We start from the raw sequence: 26263 nt of genomic DNA on the forward strand, positions 1-26263 counted from the left end.
CAGTACGCACTCCAGTTAGGTATATAGCTCAATGGGTGCACACCATAGGAAACAGCATTGCCAGTTCTCTAAAAAAATATGTTTCCGTCACTTTATATCAGGCAGTAGATAAAAGAGGAATCTGTCTAGATATTGAAAAAACAGTGTAAAACGAGGAATATTTCAAGCGTAATATCACAGCCTCTGTGGTAATATTATATTAAGCAATTATTTTCTAATAGCATGTTAATAAATAATGTTGTAATTAAAGATTATGTCAGAAATAAGTATTTAAGAAATGTATGTACAACTGTATTAGAGAGATATGTCTCATTTTAATAATTTTATTTCATTTAATAATTACTTTTGCTATGTTATATTACACATATAATTATAAATACTTTCACAAATTTAGAAAAATTGTGATATTAAAAGAGAATATTACAATATAACATAAATAGTGACATGAATAGTGGAAATATAATTGGTATAATTACACATACATTATTTCATAACTTTATTTTACATATAAATTTATATGAATTACAATCAAAACCTTAATTTCATAATATTTTGTTCATTTAAGTAACGGCTATTATACATTTGTAGTAGTTAAGACTTGCAAGGATAAACTGTATTTTTGATTGAATGTACAGAAAACCTAGGCTTATACCTGCAATCCACAATCTGCAAATAAAAATATTGAACAAAGTGTGAAATATTAATTTATATACTTGTTTGCATGCGATGCTATTATATGTTGGCAGCAGATGAGACTCGCAAGAGTAAACTGTGTATTTCTGATTGAATTAACAGAAAACTATGGTTTATGTACACCTGCAGGCCACACGTTGCAAATAAAACATAATAAATAATGAGAAGAAAGTATGAAATATTAAATATTAACTGGTTCGAATACACATACACACACGCACCCTACATTATAAATTATACACATATACTGCAGTAACAAAAAATATATATACTGTTTGCTATTAAAAAATGCACTTTTATAAGTATGTATCTATATTGTCGAAACAGACTTCATACCTGAATAAAGTGAAACTATCTATGAATACTGATGATCTTGTTATAAAAATTTGTTTATAATTTTTACAACGCAAAAGTAATTTACAGGTCATAACAAAAGCTTGAAGACAAATATTGTTTTCTTTTAATTACATCTGCAATAACGAAAATAGCTTCTTTAATTTCACACACTTTAATTTCATGACAGTTTTTGATATAAATTGCACACCATAGAAACTTTAAATAATGAATCTTTCTATGCCAAATCTTATTTACGTAGCTACATTCATGATTTTACATTATAGCTTCTCTAGCTGCTTTCAGGTCTCCACCAACATAGGTCCGCAATCTGAAACTAATCTATACATGTAATAAGATTATGGGGCATCAGAACTGTGTGCTGAAGCCAAGATGGAAGGATGGAGATACATGGGAAGTATACAGGGTGTTTCATAACATGTGGAAGTCTCTTCATGAGTTGATTGTATGCTTAAAAATAATGAAAAAAGGTCATATAAACGCATGTCCTATCTGTATTCGTTTATGAAATATAATAAATTTTCTGTTTTACAAAAGATGCTCAAAATGACCACCTTGAATTAGAAGACAAGCCTGCATTCATCTTGTCATCAATCTGGTTACTCTCTCTATCATTCCAGATGTTTCTCGAATTTGTTGGAAGACTTGCTGTATTCTATTTCGTAATATTTCAGTATTTTCAATCGATGATGCGTATACAATACATTTTAAATGTCCCTACAAATGAAAATCTAATGGATTTAAATCTGAAAAACGAGCAGGCTATGCAATAGGACATTCACGACTAATTCATTTATTTGTAAAATGTTGGTTTAAAAAATACCTAACTATTGCGGTCTATGGAAAGAGAGACCGAATAGAGAATTTGCTCTGCTTATAAAATTCATTATATCTCATAAATGAAGACAGATAGAATATACGTTTATATGCCTTTTTTCATTGTTTTTAAGCATGCAATCAACTGCCGAAGTGGGTCCCATATATTAAGAAACACCCTATATAGCTCCATTTCTTTTATGTCTGCTTGAACGCAATGCGCATGCGTTATGGAAAAATGGAGATATTTAGCAAGTATATAAATCCATTTCTTTTATGTTTCTCAGAGTGTAATGCGCATGCGTTAGATCGTTGACGAAAACAGACAAAGAGATATACATATCTCTCATAAGAGATAATGTATATCTGTACTGTGTTGTTGGCTTCATTAGCTTTTTATTAGAAGTGTACTCAATGCTCTGTATAATCTTATACATATATTTTTGTTACAATTTTTATTACAAGTTCGGCGGTATCCTTAGATATTTCCATCTTGTTCACTAACATTGTTCGTGTCACTATAAATATTATATTATAATTTTGCCTTTTAATATTACAATTTTTCTTTTGCAAAAGTATTTAATTATACATTATATGTAATGTAATATAACAAATGTAATTATTAAATAAAATAAAATTTTTAAAATGATATACAGGGTGTCCTAAACTAAGTGCGGGAGCCAGGAATGGGAGATTCCTGGGGTGATTCTAAACATTTTCCTTTGCAAAAATGTCCTCCAAAGCTTTGTTAACAAGTTATTAACGAAAAACACCGACCAATCAGAGAGCGCGAATAGCAAGCGCTCGGAGGATCAGCGTCAGGGCACAAGCTACGTGGAACGTCAGCTACTCATCGTGCTCGAGGCTTATACAAAAAACTCAAGACCTTTACGTTATTGCCCAATTTCTCCTAAACTACTGGATGAAAAATTATGAAAAAACTCAGGGACACGCTAGCTATCGCGACACATATTGTGGAATTTTTTCAGATTTTTAAAATAATTAACAAAATTGTAAAACATAAAAAATGGGGAAAAAGAGTCTTAAAATGCCGATTTAGTAAAGTAATGTCATAGTAAAAAAAAATAAAAAGCAATGTTTTCGTAGTTCCTACGGATTGTACGTTATTTTACTGTGTATTAAAAAATTGAAAACTGTACAAGAATACTTATTTCATAATGAATGAACGAAAATTGAACGTATTAGTTGCTGTAATCGGTTAAAAAGTACGGAAACATTAATTTTTATTTTTTTAGTTATGACGGGCCAAAGCAAAAAATGTTTAAATAAATTGAGATTAACAATATGACTCTAGTAATATGAATAATTACTATAGATAAAACTCACCCATTCGGAGAGGAATTCACCTGCTGCTTGAACACTTGCTCCATTGGGTCACTGTGCCGATCCCGATCATTGGGGAACGATGCCCAGGTAGCGTTGATCGCAAGTACAACACCACAAGAAGCCACCTTGAATTTACAATACTTCGCGGTCACCAATACTGATCACATCACCAAATGAGCACTTGACTTTTTATTGACCGACAACCGATTATTTTGAAACGTTCTGCGGCATTCCATAAATAAAAGCAAGATGTTATACAGTTCGGCGGCGAAATTGCAATCGATACTGATGATTTTTTCCGAAGTATCTTTCCTCGTGCCCTCGCATCCCTCCAGTGCGACTTCTCGGGGTGTAGCTTCGTCAAAATACTCGAATTTGATTTGTTAGTTGACACCAACAGGGTTGGTTCTTCCTCGGTTACTTTTTTTAGTGGAGGTGGTAGTCTCTTCATCGGGTCGAAAAAGTCACAAGTAAATTTATGGGGAAAAGCAAAGGCATGTCGGATTAGCGTAGGAGATCGTAACGAGTATCTCGCAAATGTGGCCGTTTATGATCACAGGTATTGCCTTGCCTAGTTCGAAGGAGCCATCCATACCCGAGACCGAAGGCCGCGAGGGCCGCGTCGCGCTTACTATGAAAGTCCTTTCGATGCATTCGGACGGATGAAATATGGAATTACCCGTTGTTAAAACGCGTGTTGGAGAAACTCTTTTGCCCTTAAACATTTGGTTAACGAATGTCTGGCAGAGACTAAGTCGTCACCGCATCGAGGGTTAAATACATCAATTGTATTCGAATCCCTTTAACTATTTCGATGGCTGCGTCCTGCGACCGAGCCTTTCTTTTTATCACGCTGTACATGTAGTGATCGTACATTTATTCTTATTGTTTGCCCTGCTACCTTACAAAATATTTTTATGAAACAAAATCGAAAAAATTCGTAGAATTATTCCGAAGGAAAAGAAGTATGGATCAGATTTTCTTATGGGAAGGATAGGAAAATGATAGAGAAAAGTAACTTATATTTTGTATTTAAACGGCAAAACCAGATAAACTGTTTGCCATTGTATTGAATTTAATAATTTCCAAGTGGTTTATAAAGGGAGATCCTGATTTTACATATACCTAAATGCATTTACCTGCACGTAAAAGATCCGTCAAGTCTTTAATACATAGGTGAACCTCTCTTATAGGTCGAAAAGGTTTACGAAAATTGGGGAAGAGAGAAACAAACATCGGATGATCACTGTTAGTGTGCCGTAATAAAATGCATACCGGTCGCAGGACTCTGACATTGAAGTAACTAAAGAATAAGAAAACAATTGCCGTATTTTCCTCTGATTGATGAGTTTGTCTGTCTGTGCGAGACATCCCTTGACCAAATGTTTAACGTTCAGAAGCTTTCCCCAAATGGCGTTTCAACAACGGCCAATTCCATATTTCATCCGTCCCAATGCATCGAAAGGACTTCCATGGTAAACGCGACGCGATCGTTGCGGCCTTCAGTCCCGGGTACTGACGACTCCTTCGAACTTGCAGGACAATACCTATGATCATAAACGGCCACATCTGCGAGACACTCGTTACGGTCTCCTACACTGATCCGATATGCCTTTGCTTTTCCCCATGAATTTGGTTGCGATTTTTTCGACCCCAAGAAGAGACTACCACCTCCACTAAAAAAAAGTAACCGAGGAAGATCCAACCTCGTTGGTGTCAACTAACAAATCAAATTCGAGTACTTCGACGAAACAACACCTCGAAAAGTCGCGCTGGAGGGATGCGAGGGCACGAGGAAAGAGACTTCGGAAAAAATTGCCAGTATCGATCGTAATTTCGTCGCCGAACTGTGTAACATCGTGTTTTTATAGTGCTCGTTTAATGAAGTGGTCAGTGTTAGTGACTGCGAAGTGTTGTAAATGCAGGATGTCTTCTTGTGGTGTTGTACCTATGATCAGCGCTACCTGGGCATCATTCCCTAGTGATCGGGATCTGCACAGAGACCTAATGGAGCAAGTGTTCAAGCAGCAGGTGAATTCCTCTCCGAATAGGTGAGTTTTCCTGATAGTAATTACTCGTATTACTAGAGTCATATTATTAATCCTAATTTATTTAAACATTTTTTGTCTTGGTTCGTCAGAATTAAAAAAATAAAGATCAATGTTTCCGTACTTTTTACCGATTACAGCAACTAATATGTCCAATTTTCGTTCATTCATTATGAAATAAGTATTCTTGTACAGTTTTCAATGTTTTGATACACAGTAAAATAACGTACAATCCGTAGGAACTACGAAAATATTGCTGTTTATTTTTTTTACTATGGCATTACTTTACTAAATCGGCATTTTAAAATTCTTTTTCCTCGTTTTTTATTTCTTACAGTTTGGATAATTAATTTAAAAATCTGAAAGAATTCTATAATATGTGTCTCAATAGTTAACGTGGCCCTGAGGTTTTTCATAATTTTTCATTCAATAGTTCAGGAGAAATTGAGCATTGACGTAAACATTTGGAGTTTCTTGTACAAGTCTCGAGCACGGTGAATAGCAGACGCTCCATGTAGCTTGTGCCCTGTCGCTGGTCGGCCGAGCGCTCGCTATTCGCGCTCTCTGATTGGTCCGGGTTTTTCGTTAATAACTCGTTAAAAAAGCTTCAGAGGATATTTTTGCAAAGGAAAATGTTGTTTAGAATCATCCCAGAAATCTCCCATTTCCGGCTCCCGCACTTAGTTTGGGACACCCTGTATATCTTTCTAATACAGTGCATTTGAAACGATACATATCTTCCTAATTGATACATTTCTCAAGTGCTTATTTATGGCACAATCTTTATTTACAACATTATTTGTGAACGAACTATCAAGAGTTAATTGCTTAATATGATATTATCACAGGAACTGTAATATTAAGCTTTTAGTATTCCGCGTTTTCGATTATTTCTTCGATATCTATCTTTCTTCTTTTACCTGCTGCCTGATAAAAGGATACACAGATATATTTCTTTAGAAAACTGGAAACTTTATCCTTCAGAGACACGAACATTAAAGGTTTCGATAGAAGTTTCGCTTCTGTAAGAATACTCCAGAGTTAGGAAATATTAAATACCGTACAACTTGAACTTTTTTCATTGTTTTCGTGTCTAAAACATCTTCCAAAAATGTCCCACATGTGTGAAAACACCCTATATAAGTACTTTATTAAAAAGTTCAAATATTGAAATTTCTGAAGAATTCAAATAGAATAGTTTAATAATACAAACTGCTTGAGGGGAATCATGTGAAATATGGCGTAAGATATATGGGTGAATGAGTGCTGGTAATTAAAGAAGAAAACAGACCTAAAAGAAGTCTTAAGATGTGAAAAAAAGATTTAAGAAAGCAACTTGGGAGAAAGAGGATACAACAGAGGTAATATGATGAGATTAAAAGGCAAGGAGAGAAGAAAAAATAACAGAAAGGCAGGAAGCGCGAAAAGAGGTTAAAAGTGCATATCGATTATACTGACAGTTTATCAGTGATCAAATATAGTTTATCGATCATTCAGAGTCATCTAGGGAAGGAAATAAATTATAATAAGTAAAGGAAATAATTACCCATCAAAATCAAGAGAAACGTTAGATAAATAAAGACAAGGTAATCTGGCAGTAAGAAAACGAAGTACCGAAACAATTCTACTAATCACAGTCGATGAGTAAGTACGTAGATGAGAGGGTACGGATGAAGAAGACGGAGAGACAAAAAGAACTCAAGGAAAAGCAAAAGAAAAGAAGAAGACCAACGAAGGCCGAACAGTGTGGTAAACAGAGATCGCACAATCTCGGTTCAATCAAGGATCTCTCAAAAAGAAAAAGAGAGAAAATATAAGAAATCGAAAGAGAGAAGGCGGAGGAAGAACGGTCTACAAATTTTCTCAAAATAAGAAATGTGTACAGATTATTATCAGGTAAGAGCACAGAGGAAATAAGAAAACAGAAAAAACAAGTTAAGGAAGAAATTGCCAACGAGAACATGGAGGACCTAACAGCATTAATATTAAAGATAAAAAAGGAAATGTAGGAGGGGAAAAAAGTCTCAGTGATGGAATAAAAGAACTAAAGGACAAATGGATAACAAGGGAAGAGTGATGGGAAAAAGAAAAGAAAGAAACGGAGAGGAGATAGAAAGAGATAGAAAGCACTGACATACGCAGAGCTTAGAAAATTCAGACTGAGTCAGGTGTCTCGGCCGCCGTCTGCTAGAACAGACAACAGTCAAATCACGGTCAACGGAAAAACGGTAATTGAAAAAGGAAACATGGATAAGAATCAAAACAAAAAGGACAGAAAAAGTAAAAATGATAAACAAGAAATGGGATAACTTAAAGAAAAAGAGAGAAAGAAAACACTTAAGATAGGGTTTTGGAATGTTGCAGGAATCTCAAACAAGGACAAACAATTCTGGGAATATATAGAAAGCCTAGATATAGTGGGAATGTTTGAAACATGGATTGATGAAAAACAATGGGATAGATTAGCGGAGAGATTTTCAAGACAATTTGACTGGAAATGCCAATTCACAAGAAAAGACAAGGCTAAAGGTAGGGCAAGCGAAGGAATTACAGGGGTGAAAAGAGGAATAGAAGCAATAGAAACAAGAACTGAAAGAGAAGATATACAAGAAAGAAAAATTAAATTAGAAAAAAGACGTATAAAGAATAACAGAGTATAATACATACATAAAGGAAATGAGAATGGCTTTAGGCGAAATAGTAGTTGAAAAAGAAACTCAGAATGTGGTCATAGGAGAAGATTTTAATGCTAGAATCAGCCTAGATGGAGGAATAAATGAGATAGATGAAGAAAAATTGTAGGCAAAGAAATCTAAACATCGAATCAAAAATAGGAAAGGGTAGCAACTGCTGAAGATGGTGGAGAACAAAGGATGGGAAATTTTGAATAGAAACACAGAAGGAGACGAAAAAGGAGAATTCACTTATGAGGAACCTAAGGGTAATACAATAATTGACTATGTAATAGTTAACCCAAAAACAAGACAGGAAGTAAAAAAATTAGTAATTGAAGAGAGGATAGAATCAGACCATAAGCCCCTAACGGTTGAAGTATATGTACACACGAGACAAAGAGAAAGGGAAAAAGAAATATGGAGAGAAAAAAGAATTTGGTCAGACGTAGGAAACAGGAGATACTATACAGCACTACAGAAAGTATCATTCAGAGAAAATAAGATCAATAAGATGATGAAAGAACTAATAGACAAGCTAGAAAAGGCGATACGTAAGAAAAAGAATAAAAGCAGGCAGGTGGAAAATAGGAAGCAGTAGGTGGTGGGATATAGAATTGCTCGTGACGATGTACAGGTCGCTGGATTGCATCGATCATCTAATGCAATCTTCGTTGAAATTGGCAGGTCGAATTGAACAAATCGATTAGTTAACAAAATTACAACAGTTTAATAATCACAGTTCTACAGATCTTGGTTGTTCACGAGTGTCTTTTTTACAAAGTTCTGTCACTCCGGCTGTGTTCGAGTTTTTATCAAACTTTTTTGGGGGTTGGAAACGTTGGTGGTGGGTGAACTGTACGTCGATTGGTCGTCGTCTTTCTGCGTAGGTTGGCCTAAGAACTACGGTAAAGTGGGGCTTTTGGTAGCAACAATTTCTTTTTGCAGTTTTCGGAAACAATGTTTTATGAGGGGCATTGTTCCTTTAAAACGGTTCATTACATCTGGTGTCTGGATGGCGCGGTACGCGAGGTCGAGGTAATGGTCGTAAAGTAATCGAAAGTCACTGGAGGTATCGGTCTGATGGTTTACGGGTTCGCAAATTAATATTTGGTTTTTACAACGCTCTTATATGTCTAGAGATTAGTATGGGTTTCAATACAGTCCTTAGGACTGGACATACCGCCCGCCCCCCTTGAACTATTTATAGTTCAACGTGAGTATTTGTGATATATGTGTTATGCATAATACAAACTAGTGGGTGATAGTATCATATGAATTCTTAGACTTAATATTACGCGGCGTTATGAAAATGAGTTAGGATTACAAAAACTTAATATCTACGTCGATATAAGAAAACAAAAAAATGGATAAGCTACTATCGCACTCTTATTCGTACAGTGGCAGGTGTGCTACTCGTTTAACGCAACGTTTTTATTCCCCCCCTGGACGTCTTGATAGTGATGACACGACCACTCCGTCGTCACCTGGATGAACTGCCGTGACTCATCCAAGAGGCCAGCACATGGGTGGCACATTATCTTCCTTTAGGATGACTAGGCTGCCGATTGGAAAATGAGGTGCCTTTTCTGCGTGCCATTTTGCTCGTGAAGACAACCGTCCGGTTGTCCGTCAAATTTTCGCCAATGAGGAAATGCCCTGGAGTGAGAGCGTGGAGATCGTTGGGATTAGAAGAAAGCGGAGTGATAGGACGGGAATTTAATATAGCTGCTATTTGATTGATGACAGTCAACAATGACTCGTAAGAGAGTAGAGCATCATCGATTACTCGTGTTAAATGGTGTTTTGTCCGTCATACAGCAGCTTCCCATAATCCGCCAAAATGTGGAGATCTGGGAGGAATCGTATGCCAACTAATACCGTCATTGGTTAATCTCGCGGTAATTGTATCGTTCGTGTTTTGGGAATTCAGAAACGCGTATAATTCCTTAATTTTGCGTTTTGCACCTATAAAATTTGTTGCATTATTGGAATAAATATCGCTTGGCAAACCCCGTCGGGAAAAGAATCGACGAAGAGTTGAAATGAACGCGTCTGTTAGATCGTTAACAATTTCAATATGGACCGCCTTTGTCGTGAAACAGACAAAGATGGCTAAGTATACTTTGATTTTGTTGCGGTTCCTGTAGATCTTTTCTTTTATGAATAATGGACCACAGAAATCTACACCGGGTTGCATGAACGGTCGCAAATACGTTACACGACTGGCTGGTAAGTCGCTCATTTTGTATTTAGTGTCAGGCGGATTGGCTCGGTAACAACGGATACATTTGTGTAGGATGTGTCTGATAAGGGTTGTCCCTTGCGGTATCCAAAATTTTTGGCATACTGCATTGAGAGTAGCTTGAATTCCTGCATGGAACTGTTTAACGTGTTGCTCGATAATTAATTTTGCAATATGGCTACCTTTAGGTATCAATATCGGATGTCGCGTGTCGTAGCGTACGTTTGCGCGAGATAATGGTCCACCCACTCTAAGCAATCTGTCGTTATCTAAGAAAGGGTTTAAAGGCGCTGTTTTCCCGGTTCGTGTACCTGCATTCTTTAACGCGTGAATTTCGTGATGGAATTCGCTTGATTGGACAACTTGCACGATGCAACGTTTGGTCCAGTGAATTTCGAATACGGATAAATTTCCTTTATTGGCTTCCTTGCGTGAACTATTGTATCGAAATCGTAATATGTATGCGACTATGCGCTTAAGTTTACTGTATGAAGAAAATGTTTCAAATATCTCCTCATTGATAGTGTGCGAGGATAGAGTGACGACCGGTCGCGTTTCGAGTATGTCGATCGGCTCTAAAACAGACTCCGGCCACTGGGGATCATCGCTTCTTAACCATGGCGGTCCATAAAACCACAGGTCATTGTGTAACAATTCTCGAGTTGTCAAACCGCGGAATACCAGGTCGGCTGGGTTGTCTAATGACGGCACGTGACGCCATTCTATGTTGTTTGATACGTTTTGAATGTCAGTTACCCGATGCGCTACAAAGGTTTTTAATGTGTGGGATGGAGTTCTTATCTAATGCAACGTAATCGTCGAATCGGACCAAAAAGTGATCCTTTCAAACGAGATTCGACGTAATGACTGGACCGTGGTTTGATATAATTGACATAATAAATATGCGGCGCATAGCTCGAGACGAGGTAACGTTCTCGTTTTTAGAGGAGCCACGCGAGATTTTGCCGAAATTAGCTGTGTATCTACTGTACGGTTCTGATCTACGGAACGCATATACATATAGACACGCACCGTATGCCTGTTCGCTTGCATCACAGAAGCCATGCAATTGTAATTTCACATGTCCCTTTACTGCCAGCGGTCTTGAAACTGAGATTTTATTTATCAATTCTAGTTCTCTACAGAAGCTAGTCCATTTAGTGTGAATGTCGATTAGAACTGATTCATCCCAATTTAATTGCAATTCCCATATGATTTGTAGCAAGACATTTGCCCGGATGATTATGGGACCTAACAGTCCGAGAGGATCGAAAAGTGAGGCTGTTAATGATAGAATATTCCGTTTTGTGACGCGCGCTTTATGGTCGATGTTTTTGATATTATACGTGATTTTATTGTGTCGTGGGTTCCAATCTATACCGAGCGTCTTTATTGTATTGTTTAAATCGAGTCGTAAATGTGTAGTGTCTGTGCAGTCGTCCAATGTGTCAACAAGTGATTGATCATTGGAGGCCCACTGTCTTAATTTGAAACCACCCTTTTCGCACACCTGAAGCAATTCGTCGCGAATTAATTTGACTTCTTCCCGTGAGTTCGCACCTGTCAACAGATCATTTACATAAAAGTCTTCGCGCAAGGTTCGCGCGGCAGGTGGGAATTGTTTTCCCTCGTCTATGGCAAGTTGATGCAAAGTGCGTATAGCTAAAAACGGAGCAGCGGAAGTGCCCTATGTGACTGTATTAAGAGTGCATGTTTGAATGGGATCGCTAGTGTTGGTTCGCCATAATATTTGTTGATATTTACGGTCATCAGGATGAACCCACACTTGACGGTACGTTTTTTCTATGTCTGCGGTTAATACATAGGAATGGGATCGGAAACGAATAAGTAAAGCATATAACGTTTCTTGTATTGTCGGGCCAGTTAGCAGATGGTCATTAAGAGAGGTTCCCGTTGAGGTTTTGGCGGACGCGTCAAATACTATCTGTAGTTTCGTGGTTACACTTGATTGTTTAATGATCGCGTGGTGAGGTAAATAATATCCGTCGTCCGTTCAAGAGTTCTCGATCAGAGTCATGTATCCTAACCGAAGGTATTCGTTTAAGAATTCAAGATATTGAACCTTTAGACCCACGTTTTTCAAGAATTTTCACTCCAAAGAACAAAATCGTCGTTTAGCCATTGAATAAGATTCCCCGAGCGCTGGTACATTATCCTTTATAGGCAACCGGACTACGTAACGTCCAGTCTGTGCATCGCGTGTGGTGTTCAAGACAAAGTGTTGTTCTGCCTTGCGTTCTTCGAAAGAATATATTGTCTCGTGATACGGTTCCTCTAATTCCCAAAATTTCGCGAGTTAATCATGAATGCTTTCTTTCGCTAGGTTACAACGTACGGGGTGTGTAGATTGAAGTGCGGTGACTCTACCTGTAAGAATCCATCCGAATTGCGTCTTTTGCAGCGCGATCGTGTTGTGATTTAATCTAATTTGCTCTACGCATAACAATTGTAAGAATAGTTCTCCACCTATTAAACCGTCTATTTCTGCAGGAATGTTGAATTTCGGATCTGCGAGCGGGATATTGTTCGGAATTGAAAGTTCCTCTATTGCAATAACACGAGACGGTAACATTTCTGTAATGTGTTCAATTACTGAAAACGTTGACTCGGTTCGGAATTTATTGATGCGCGATCGAATTGCAATGGTAACAGAATGCTTTATGTTAGTCGTCCCCCGATTAATGCCTATTACTGGGATATTTATCCTTTTACGTGGTAATCCTAGACGCAAGGCGGTGCGTTCACTTAAAAAGTGTGATTGTGAACCTGAATCTGTTAGCATTCGACACGGTTGAAGTTGACCCTTATTATCCACGATATGGACAATAGCGGTTGCCAGTATAGTTTCTGACCTGATGTTCGCGCTCAGAACCGATGTGTTTACTCGAGTCGCGGTCTGTTCAGGATTGGTAATTAGCGTTACGCTCTTCCTAATAGGAATAAACGATATAGTTAAGAACATCAAACCTCCGATTCAGGGAAACCTTTTTACTGACAATTTAACCTTAACCTGTAGTGGAAAAAATTTGATTACAGTCACAAAACTTTTACAGTCTTTTGACATGATCCAAACAATTAGGTCTCAAATTCTCTACATAAAAAACCCAGTTCATCACATTCTCCAGAAAACGTAAGCAAAACCACAATCCCCCCAAACTCTACATGGGCAACCTCCTTGGACTTATTTTCGACCCTAAACTTACATGGGTACCACACATCAAACACCTTAAGAAATCATGTATACAAAGAATGAACATCATTAAAACATTAGCCAACAATAAGTGGGAAGTCGACTAGGAAATCATAAAAAAAATCTACCAAGCAATAATTAGATAAAAAATAGATTATGGTTCAATAGTATACAACTCAGCAAAACGAAGCGTACTCAAAATAATTGGCCTAATTAAAAATTCTGCCTTAAGACTTATTACTGGAAGCTATCGGACAATAGTATTCTGTTTGAAACGAAATAAACATCGCGAGAGCAAAGGAGGAAACTTATAAGTCTAAATTATGCCATTAAAATAGCATACATCCCGGAAAACCCTACATTTAAAAATATTTTCACAATGAGAAATTCCCGAACACAAAATAAAAAGCCAAAATTATTTCAAAGACACAAGTACAAGTGAATTCATATCTTCACCTATTGCAACAAGAAATTTCAGCAGAATGGCCCCTTGGACTCTATATATTCCTGCAACAAACAGTGACCTAGCAGACTTATTAAAAAACCAAAAAACCAACACTGAGTATAAAACTGAGTTCTTACAATTAGATAACAAATACGGAAAACACAACAGAATATTCTTTGATGTATCAAAAACCCATCAGGGAAAGGAATAGCAATTATAACTAACGATAAGATCATAAAACAACGTACACCAGAACCCTTATCGATCTTTACAGCCGAAGTATACATAATACTCGAAGACTTACATTTCATTAAAAGAAATAACTTCCAACACTACCTCAGCCATAAAAAACATAAATACAAAAAAGAAACACGAAATCATTCAAAAGATCCAAGAAACTTATACAGAACTTACAAACGCTGACAAGTAGGTTCCTTCCCATCAGAGAATACCCGAAAATAAAAAAGCTGATTCTTATGCAAAACAAGGAATAACCTCCTCGTTAAACGAATCAAATAACCCAATTCCTTACCAAGACCTCCTTAAGTCAATCCACAATACAGGAAAAAACGAATGGAAATCACTATGGAACTCGACAAACAGAATCAAGATACATGACACAAGATTTTTACCAACAAATGCCTTCCGGGGAGATGAATAGAAAAAACAGGATAATTATTGCAAGACTGAGAGCTGGGCTCTCCAAAATTACACGCGAATATTTGTTGAAGAAATCAGAACCATCGATTTGCGACCACTGCAACCAATCACTATCAACGAACTATCTACTCTACGAATGCAGAAGATATGAAACACATAGATGCAAATACAAAGTACTTCCAATTATGACCCTCACATCATAGAAGCACATTGAAAATACTTTAAATTATTTAAAGGAAACTCAATTGTATCACAAAATTTAAAAAACAACTGAGTCTGTTGTTAATGACCATGCCGTCGATACGATACTAAACCTAAAAGAAAAACAAAAAACAAGAAGGGAAAAGACAACAACGTACGAGCTACTGAAAGAAACAGAGGAAGTAACAAATTGGATGGAGATAATTAAAAGAAGGAAAGAAATAGAAAGAGAAAAACAAATGAGACATAGATAATTACTGATACCCTTAAAATGTTGTAAAATGTAATTACTGGGCTGTGTCTAATCTATATTGCTTTCGTACTACTATAGCATATTTCCGTATAAAGATTGCTTTAAAGTTCAAGGGAAGTGTGGCAAGAGAAAATATGAGTCATTAATATATCGATTGAGAAAATTACATGACCAGGTGAAGTATTTCGGGATTAGTTAAAAGTCAAAGTGGAACGATATTTCATTCTCTAAAATGCACTCTTTTACACTTACAATGTTCAATTTATTTTCTAATAAAATATTTTACCTAACTGTGGTTAGAGTTGTAATATCATCACAAAGTGTTTATGTTTTACATTGTACTGTGTAATAAGTATCAGCTACAATGTGAGATATTTCTTTAGTTTATATCATATTTCATATATCAAAAGTTGTACTTTTTATTTTTATAAAATAATGGAGTTTCCTTATTTTTAAAAAAGTAAATTTATAAATTTACTTATGTATAATATACTATTGAACCTATGTTATGTAATACTTGTTTTCAATTTTGTCTGAAATTTTGTAAATAATTTCAACAATTTAAGTAGAGCAATTGAAACTGATTTACCCTCTAGCAATTTTAGGATTCATAATCGATTATTTAATATTGTATTACTGTCAGTTAAAATGTTTTATTTAATTAGAACTATTATATTATTAAAAACAGATTTAATATTGGTTATTGAGTTATAATGTTACATACTGAATTAACAGAACAGAATTTATAGACGATTGGAAAATTCACTACAGTGAGTATTATGTAAGTAGAGAGGTTTGGGGTAAGGTGGCGATACTAAGCGAAAATAAGAGCAACTTCTTTATTCCATATACAAAAAAGATAATATTTTAAATAATTATTTAGAAAGTTCTCATCACCGATTTCGATAACTTTGAAATATGTTGTTAAGGTCAACATTCTGAACAACTTTTTGCAATATTCTGAACAACTATTCTGAACTACTGGTAGTACAAGTGGAAAGGGAGTGATTTTACATGAAATGATAAGTCGAGAATATAGAATAAACTTTTTCGATAAAAGTATAGTTTTTGACGCTTGAAGGATATAGAGGTAACAGGACACTCTCGGTTTGACACCTGATTGTTTCTACGGTACGTTGGGAGCATTCCCATTTCTCTCTTTACCCCTCAAGCGCCTAAAATTGTATTTCAGTAGGGGAGACCAGAACAAAAGTCACAATTTGACTTTGGATTACGATTATGCAAAAACTATTACACTTACAACAAAAATGTTTGTCACACTCTTAAATACCTATCTGACATTATTGAGTCAAAGAGGTTTTGCTATATAACGAATAATATCCAAATCATCAGTAAAAAAGTGAGAGCCATGTAAAATGTTACAATTGACCCTTACCATAAGGTGGTTGTAACGTGCCCTCTGGTCGATAGTAACACAAATTTATTTTTAAAAAATCAGAATATTTATAAAACTAAATTATAATAATAAACGAAGAAAAGTAAAATAATCGTATACATACAAAAAAAGACAAATATAAATGAAATTTTTTAAGAACTGCAAGATTTTTGCCTAATTACGTAACTATTCTATTTCGCACTTATGGCGAATGTACGAAAGATGGCGTTTTGTGCATTTCTCATTTGGTCAATCCTTGCACTTTATGAACTACATATATCCATTTTCCATTCTCGTTCAGTGCGTATTTTTTCATCGTTTGTTTCAAAAAATGTATTAAATTTAGCTCATGTTGATAAAACTACAGATGCTGACTATTTGATTATACAGTAATGTTGCGGACGAGAGACGTTTCGTCTACACTCTACACGGACGAGAGCTGTGGTTTATCCCCACTACCTCGTTTGATACGTGCCGTCGAGAAACCAATTCTTAGAACCATTGCGTTCGAGCTCGACGCCCGAGAACAAGGACGTCATAAAAAACAACGATAGCATTAGGGATTTAAATAGGAAAAATTGAAGTTTCTTATTCGCAAACGGATTTTCACGCAAGTAACACCAATCGATTCCTTGTGCTCTCCCGATTAAAATGATGTCAAACACGACATGATTCCGATTATTTTTAACAAAGATACATAAAACTTGGTTTGTAGAACGAAAGGTCATGCTCATCGCGTTATGTAAACAGACTCGGGCGTGACTCTCGTCCGTGAGTGGTAGTCGATTTGACGAGCGCGGCTCTCGTCATAGGGCTAACTCCCTATTATTCCCTCATATTTTTGTGTTTAATTATTTAATGACTGAAATTATTAAGAAACTGAAAGCGTAACACAAAAAGTATATAAGTTCCGTTTTAAATGTTTAGAAATTTTTATTTTTTTATTTTCAATATCTTCTTTCCGACATCGATTAAATATAATATACATAAATTCTGTTAGCCAAATCTTCATTTACTGTCATTTTTAGCTCGTAAAGAACTGATAGAAAAGTAACTTTGACGATTCTCCGTAACCGTCGCAGGGTTCCAACCTTTATTATTTAAATATCTTTATTATAAATAATAGGAATCATGTCGTATTTGATATCATTTTTATCGGGAGAGCACAAGGAATCGATTGGTGTTACTTGCGTGAAAATCTGTTTGCAAATAAGGAACTTCAATTTTTCCTATTAAATCCCTAATGCTATCCTTGTCTTTTCTGACGTCATTGATTTCGGGCATCAAGCTCGAGCATCAACGGTCGAGCGAGACCCTTTTTTTTGCTTCTTCGGCCGTGTACCAATTATCTCGGCGACCGAGAGCAAAGGAAGCCGAATCGACTACCAGTCGCGGACGAGAGTCGCGACCAGACCCGAGAGCGGCTCTCGTCCGCAACATTACTGTATTGAGTCCGGCTCTTGTGTCAAGTAAGAATGCTCTCTTTGGAGAGCTGTTTCCCATTCTGACACTGATTACAAATTTTCCTCTATTTCCAATTCTTTGTCGAAAGTCGCGATCTCTTTCTTCTGATTTACTGGTTTCGTTGAGGCTAAGAATTTAATGTCTGGAGGTCTCGTAATTTGTGGTCTTGAAGCAAAATTTCGTATACAATCTCTAGATATGTGTCTCAATTTATTACATTTGAAACCGTTACGGTTTCCAGTTTCTAAATTTTCTGGGCGTCTCATTGGAGTAGAGAATGGTTGACGACTAAGAATTCCTGTTGTAGTAGGTCTGCACGCAGAGTCTAGAATAGGGCGACGTCACGCGTCGATCACTGTATATCTTTGTGACGAACTTCTTAATTCGTTACGGCATGGCGTTGCTGTTCATATGCTATTTGTTAGGCTTTGCGGAGGGAATCTGGCCCCATGTACTGAACATGTGTAGTAAGCATATTATTAAAGTTTTGTACATACACATCTAAAGCAGTAGTTCTTCTAAATGTAATGCAGTATGTTTTTCGAGAGCAAAAAGGCTTGGTAATTGCTCAATATATCTTTTTATATCTCTTTGTCATAGATAAAACCGCCTAGTGTATTCCCAAACATCTCTCTTCCCTGCTTCAGCTGAGTTCGCCCTTATACAAGTAAATGGAAACTTTTCATTAAGCTCATAAAAGTCCTTCAAATCGAACAAATCATGTTGATCTAATAGCTTTTTTGTATCTCTATTTTATGATATATTATGATAAATTTTTCCACGAGTACTTTTCACTAAACATGAATATGGAAAAAGAATTTATCACTTGGTTATATACAGAATTGTAGATTATGGATTTCTTATTAATGCTTTTATTACATTTTGTGCATAGAAACCGTATATTGGAGGCGGAGTGGAGAAAGCATGATTACTTTTTAATATAGTGTCTCTCAAAAATAGAGAATGTTCCAAACAAAATCCGAGAGCCGTTAAGGGGCGATTCCTGAGTCGATTCTAACCAACTTTTTCCTTTGCAAAAATGTCCTCTGAAGCTTTGTTAACGAGTTATTAACAAAACCAATCTGACCAATCCGACCAATCGGAGAGCGCGGATAGAGAGCGCTCGGCCAACCAGTGACTGTGCACAAGCTATGCGTAGCATTTGCTCTCGCCGTATTCAAGCCTTGCATAAGAAACTCAAAATCTCTACATTATTGCCCAATTTGTCGTAAACTATTAGATGAAAAAAATCAGGGACACGTTAGCTATCACGACACAAATTATGGAATTGTCTCAGATTTTTAAATTAATTATCCAAGCTGTAAAAAATAAAAAACAAGAGAAAAGAATTAAAAAATTCTTTTATATGATTAAATTTTAATTTAATTAAATTATCGCCGATTTTGTATTGTAGCAATACCGGAATAATAATCATATTTTAGAAGATAAATATAAAGTAAAATATAAATATAAAGTAAAAAAATAAAAAGCAATCTTTCCGTAGTTTCTACGGATTCTGCACTATGCCATTTATGATCACAGGTATTATCGTGCAAGTTCGAAGCAGCCCTCGGTACCCTAAACCGAACACCGCGAGGGTCGCATCGCGATCATCTCTACAATCTTTCGATGCATTGGAACAGCGGAAATATGGAAATTCTTCTCATAAAAATACGAATTAGGAAAAATTTTTCGATGTTAAACATTTGTTCAACGGATGTCTCGCACAGACAAACTCGTCGATGAGGGAAAATATATCAATTGTATTCTCATTCTTTAGTTACTTCAATGTCAGAGTCCTGCATACATTTTATTACGGTGCACAATACAGCGAGAGTAAACGCTACGCATAGCTTGTACACAGTCACTGGTCAGCCGAGCGTTTGCTATTCGCGCTCTTTGATTGATCGATATTTTCCCGTTAATAACTCGTTAATGTAGCTTCAAAGGACATTTTTGCAAAGGAAAGAGTTGATTAGATTCAACCCAGGAATCCCCCCAATGACTGCTCCCACATTTTGTTTAAGACGCTCTGTATAGTGATTTAGCTGAGACCTACTCAAGTGGTGCGTTGTGCGACACCATTGTGGTTAAAGGCTACCAATGTGTTTTCTGCTACTTAGTTCAGGGCAGTATCTTATTTGACCACATTTACTTTCTTAGTCCCATCAAACTTCCAAATCTCTCGTTCGAGTAGCGTTGCTCTAGGGTTCCAAAGAATAAGTACCATTCCTGATCCATTCCCCGGCGCTGACGTCCCACTGAGATGACGTGCCTCTGACAAGAGCTTGTCAGAGGCGTGAAGAGCTTGAACCCCTACTGTTTTTACAAAATTATATTTCCGAGGAGAATTATAAGAGGACTGTATTGCTTCGCACGCCACTTACCCCAGAATCAACAATTCGAAAAAAGCTAGAGGGTTATTCGTATACAGGGTGATCAGTTTAACTGGAAATTCCCTAATGAGTATTAGTGTTGGCAGCACTTACAGCGTTTACAAGAAATGCTACCAATGCTCAAAAGGTTTCCAGTTAAACTGATTACCCTGTAGTTTTGTGAACATATACATATTTTCAAACTCTAGTCAATTCATTAAATCGAAGATTAATTATATACATGTATATATGACATTCTGCATACCATCTTTCATGTAGAAATTCATATGTTGTTGATTCATTTGTTACACATTCACGTACGAATCACTAACTTAGAAGAATTAATTACGTAATGATCGCACATGTACATATAACGATTGAAGATGCATTTTTCATAGGACGAGAAGCAAACGACGCCAAAAAGCTACTGTAAGATACAATCAGAAAAAGGATTGGTATTGAAAAGTGCAGCACAGTCGCACAGTTGTACAGTTGAAAAGTGCAGACATTGTAGAAAAATGAAGACAATTTGGGTAGTCGGCGGACCAGGCTGCGGCAAGGGAACTCAATGCGAACGTATCGTAGCGAAATATGGATTTTATCATATAAGCAGTGGTGATCTTTTACGGGAAGAGGTTGCTAGTGGTAGCCCCAGAGGAGCTTCCCTTCAGGAATTAATGTCCAAGGGTGCATTTGTACCAACGGTAAATAACGTTTCACATCTTCGGGAAAAGATAAATGTTACATTCCTTTCTCGAAGAATATCGGAGGTGGAACAGTTATTTCCCAATGTGTCTTGGTAATATTCCACGGTAAAATTCTTGAATTCTGTAAATTATTTAATTAGTATTTGCATTTAGTAAACAATGTTGGGCATGCCGACAGTTTTTTCAAAGTATACGTAAACGTATATTATGATAAAATTTGATGTGAAAGGTTTACTGCTATCATCGGTAATCTTAAAAAAACAGATTGTAACATTTTATCCAAAGATGATGGTATTTCACAGTTAGATACAGTCAGTGAAAAGAATACATCGTATATCTTATTAAAATCTATTTAAAGTTGTACAGTTTCAATATAGAAAGTGGTGTTTAATGTACAATCTTAAGTTTGTGCGAACGAGAGTCGACTATAAATATTTAGTCGGTACATAAGAACAAGGAATGCAATAGATTATTAAAGTGAAAAGAGAACCAATTGGTTATTAATAAAAAGACGTATCAAAGAAATAAATTATGTTTGTCTATATTGCGAAAATGTATGTAAATATATTCTGTTGTTTCAGCGTAATCGTTAACAAATGATTATAAAGTATTTTTCTGGTCTCGATAAAGAATAATATAGTACATGTACATATTTCTAACAATAAGTAAAGACAAAGAACTATTATCTACTTTGCTTAATGTACGTTGTACAACGTTATAAGAATTTTAATAAGATGTTTTTGATTACCTATCATGACTGTATATTCCATAAAGTAAGGGCACCTAATATTGCCTACTGAAATAAAAACTGTCTTCAATTTAAAGGTAACTGATAGTTTTGTGTTTAATTACTTTCGGATAAGAAAGTACATATGTGATTCCTCTTGGTTCATATATGATGGAATGAATTGTTCTATTTTAAGATTTTCAGTTCCAACTGTAAAAAAAAATTAAAACATGCAAAGATCTTGACGAGATCTTGAAAAACTGCAACATAATGTGGCTTGTCTCTAAGACATTGATCGATTCATTAATTTATACGCTTTTAAGATTTCATGTACATCTGTATTTATTATTCTAAACAGTGCGAATATTTTGGAAACATATTGCTAAGTTTGTTTTTATAAAAATTGTTTAACAAATGTTTTTATTATAAAACTAATAAAATACAATTGTTAAACATTTATTTAGTATTATGCCTATATTTTTTTATATTTTTATTTTATATTATTAGTATCTTTTATATCATATCATTTATTATTATATTATATTATTTATTACTATATTATATTATTTATTATTACATTGTATTATTTATTATTCTTTATATTATATTACATTTTTTATATTATATTATTTTTTAGGCACATATATGTTGGAGACAGGATGATATTAATAATAACAATAATATGTAGAATAAAACATATCTGCAGTACTGTCTTATTAGGAGTACATTTCTGTCCCCACCACTTTCACTGAAATTCGTCGTCACAACAATTACAAGCCATAAATTTCGCTCGACACAATCGTAGCAGCGCTCTTGTAACCAAAGACTGATTTCGTATTATATTTTTCTCTCACTTTACCACACTTGCATCTTTTGTTGGCACCTGAAATTTAAATGGACAAAATAATACACTGTATTCAATTTTTTTTTTACAGAGATGCTGCTGAACGAAATTCATGTCTTGTGTCTATCACGTGTCCGTCTCTCCAAATCTCCACTTAAACCGCCGTAACCCTCGCGCGAAGAACTAAAGGTCGAATAAAATAATTGTAAGACACGCCGAGAAGTATATCAGTCGCGCTAAGACAAGGTCCCGCTGCTACAACTGCACCGCGCAAATGAATTCTCGGAGTGCCTGGCTAGTTTTAGGCGAAAAACCGTTCCCAGTAGTGTAATGCACAGCCGCACACAATCCTCAGGCTCACTTGAAAAAGATGAAAGAGTGGTGAAATGGGGTGCAAATTTACGGGTATCCGCGCATGGAAGGGATCGTGTGCGCGCGATACCGAGAATAACCTGTCATCCCGCACACAGGCGAATGCAGCCGCGAATCGTCATTTTGTACTTTTCTGTCCAAAGTTGTTAATTATATTTACATATTACTGATATTTATACTTATTGTTTAGCACTATTAATATTATTACAAACAACCACATAATATTTATTGCCACTAAACAGCAATAATTACAACAACCACATGCATAATTGCAGTGCACTACATGAACGTGTCTGTCCCCTACAGTTTATACGATAATTATCTAGTAAAGATGGGAATTTTCCAATTTGGAAGGCACCTTTTCAAAACTCTGCTTTTATAGATACAGACAACTTTTCGCTGCTTTGGGAGACAAGAAACCATTTTTACCAGTTGTCCTTCAGAAATAGACTCTTGAACGTACAATAAAACAACAGCATTTATACCACCGTCAGAAGGTATATCGAAATTAACAGCCCCACTTCCAATCTGTGAAGCGATTCCTTATTTCTTAATTATGCATGCATACACATTGGAATATCCAAACGAAGTCACAGGCAAAATTATTCACTGGGACAAAGGGTGGACGGTAGGGAGGAGATTATACTGTGACTAAATGGATGCGCATTCTATTAGAATTGACCGTGGTGTAAGCGGAAAACAATTACGTTTCTTTCACGTTCCACGATTCAACAACTATGATCTTTCAGATTGTACTTGAATTTATTCTGTCACACGTGGAGCCCGGCTCTCTTAAACTCTTTGCCATATTCACTCCGAATGCCATATTCTAACACATCCCTGTCCCGTGTCTTCTTATTACCGCTGTACAGGAGTATTTGAAAAGTTTCAGGAGCAGGAATCGCAATTTCGATCAATGAAAATCATCCCACAATTAAATATTACTTTCATGCAATTGGCAAGAGTGATAGAAAAAGCCCATAGAGGTGTCTCAACTCAATTATGAACTGCGAAAACCTTGAAGTGATTCATGACTTTGTGCGCGCCGCACAGTTGCAGCAGTAGGACTCTGCTTTTATAAGAACGCTGTGTCCTCCGAACCGTGTGCTCTTAACCAGATAGCAATGTACAGGGTGTATAAGAATTATATGTTACAATCTCCATAGCATGATTCTACACCTTTGGATCGATGGATATTTGTGGAAAAAGCTTCCCGCAAAATTAACTTTAGCCGACTTGTCTAAGGTCTTCAAGATCGAAGTTTGTTTTATAGTTACATTGTGTTCAATTTATTGAGAGGAATAATATTGCAAAAGGAATTGTCTGTCGGAACTCGACTGTTCTCTTGGAAAACGATGTTAAAGTTTGGTTCATCTTAAACCTCTTTTAAGATGTTTTCAAATTTTACATAAATAACGTGCTTTGACAAAGCATTGAAGAATTGCAATATAGCTCGAGATGTATATAATTATCCTGAAAAACGATATTAAAGTTTCGTTTAACTAGTGATGATGACCCATTTATTTGCCATCATTAATAAGTGCAGCAGATCTACGATTTCTACGGATTCGTCTCTTAAATGGACTACGTCAAATTCTACCACGACACAGGCATCACTCCATTAACTTCATGCATGATGGTGCCCTTCTTTCATTATAGCCGATCAATCTGTCTATTTTTGGATGAAATGTTTGGAACTCGATGGATAGGACGCAGAACTGCTCTACACTTGTGGCCTACTCGTTCGCCAGATGTGACATCATTGAACTCTTTTCTTTGGGGAGCAGTTAAAGAACGCGTTTGTCGATCGGACACGAAAATTAGAAATGTGCAGCAGTTAAAACTCAGAATCGAAGAGGCATACCAACATCTCCGATCTATGCTGACTATTGGCCAAAAATGGAGGAGTAATCTTGAAATGAGGCTAAGAAATTGCTCGAATAACACGGTGGCCATATCGAAGTTGGTGTATAAGTCCAACTTTGGAGGCTACTCAATCAAAACGATGAAATCTTGTGGATTCATCGAAGAAATAGGAGACAAAGAAATCGTTGGGATAAATAAAATACAAAAATTTATCCTTTAGCAAAATTATTTTTTCTCACATTTTTTTGTTATATTTGCTCATTTTTTCTATTTCAATATAACTACCATAGCTTACTACTTCCTAAAGAAAGAAGTCCAGTGGTGTAAATTCTGAAGAACCAGAAGACTACAAGTGTGAAACAGGCTTGCATTCTATACATAGAGATCGAGAAAGAATATCATCATGCATGAAGTAAATGACTAACTTTTGTGTCGTGGTATAATTTGATAATTTTCACTCATAAGAAGAGTCTGTAGAAATCGCAGATATGTTGCATTAGTTAATATGATTTCCAATCATTTCTGTTCCCTCATTGATGGGGAAGTGTCCCTGATTAAATATTTCGATCATTATACATAGTTTGAGGATTTCTGTAAGCCCGAATTGTCGCATTTTGTTGATTCAGGAAAAGAAAAAATTACTTTTACTTGTAAATAGCACACCGTTGAATATTTCGTCGTACGACGAATTATTCGTTGCACTATCATACTATTGATTCTTACTAATTGAGCTATTTCACGTAAATTCATTAACGAATAAGCACGAGCGAAAACGATAACCAGTTTTTTACGTTCTTTCTTTGTAATATTACTTTTTGGATACAGAAACTGTAGATTAAGTGGCTGAAAGTCATAACGATCTAGAACATCTTCGGTTTTTTCGATATCTCAAACTGATTTGTTATATATTTCGAGCTAAAGAGCAATTTTCTACTGCTTTGTCAAAATATGTTGTTTATGTAAAATATGAAAATATTATAGTAAAGTGAGTATAAGATGAACCAAGCTTTAACATTGTTTTCCAAGAGAACGGTTGAGTTCCGACATGTAGTTCCTTTTGCAATATTGTTCTTTTCGATGAGTAAAATACAATGTAATCATAAAACAAGTTTTGACCTTGAGAACCTTAGATAAGTCAGTCAAGATTAATTTTGCGGAAAGTTTTTTTCACAAATCTCCATCGATCCACAGGTATAAAATCACACTATGGTGGGCGTGACATATAATTTGTATGTACCCTGTACATAAGTGTAAAGTGCGACAAAGAACGAGATTAACAATATATTAATTTAACCATTGATCATGTGTTCCTTTGTAATTGTCACTGTGTTCAACGATATACATATTAATGCCGAAGCAGCATAATTCGAATAAAATAAACGATTTTCATAAGTATAATCAGTACTGGATTTAATAGGTATATTTAAATATATAATTAGGTCTACAATGAGGCAACAACGAGGAACATTTAGTCGCCACTTGTTGCTTATAGTTTGTCACTAACTATGCATCTTCGAGCATTATATGCATTTGAATTTTCATTGCCTTTGTGTCTAGAATCTATTCT

The 26263-nt window shown here is 35.8% G+C and overlaps 2 protein-coding genes across 6 annotated transcripts in view; one reads left to right on the top strand and one right to left on the bottom strand.

Moving 5' to 3' along the window:
* Positions 1–26263, top strand: part of Ak1 (Adenylate kinase 1) — a 38311-nt gene that overhangs the window by 3902 nt on the left and 8146 nt on the right. For all 5 annotated transcript variants that reach the window (XM_076392890.1, XM_076392889.1, XM_076392886.1 and 2 more), the window contains one exon: positions 20579–20884. In XM_076392890.1, the coding sequence (XP_076249005.1) occupies positions 20699–20884 (186 nt within the window). In that variant the 5' untranslated portion in view covers positions 20579–20698. The remainder of the gene's footprint in view (positions 1–20578; positions 20885–26263) is intronic.
* Positions 9468–18071, bottom strand: LOC143187713 (uncharacterized). Its single transcript, XM_076391941.1, has 6 exons — positions 17860–18071; positions 12564–13126; positions 12300–12470; positions 11208–11837; positions 9750–10939; positions 9468–9689 (listed from the first exon to the last, which is right to left on the bottom strand). The coding sequence occupies exons 1-6, from the start codon at positions 18069–18071 to the stop codon at positions 9468–9470; spliced, it is 2988 nt and encodes a 995-aa protein (XP_076248056.1).

Source organism: Calliopsis andreniformis, chromosome 2, assembly GCF_051401765.1.
Source record: "Calliopsis andreniformis isolate RMS-2024a chromosome 2, iyCalAndr_principal, whole genome shotgun sequence".
In the NCBI taxonomy this organism is placed as follows: Eukaryota; Metazoa; Arthropoda; class Insecta; order Hymenoptera; family Andrenidae; genus Calliopsis; species Calliopsis andreniformis.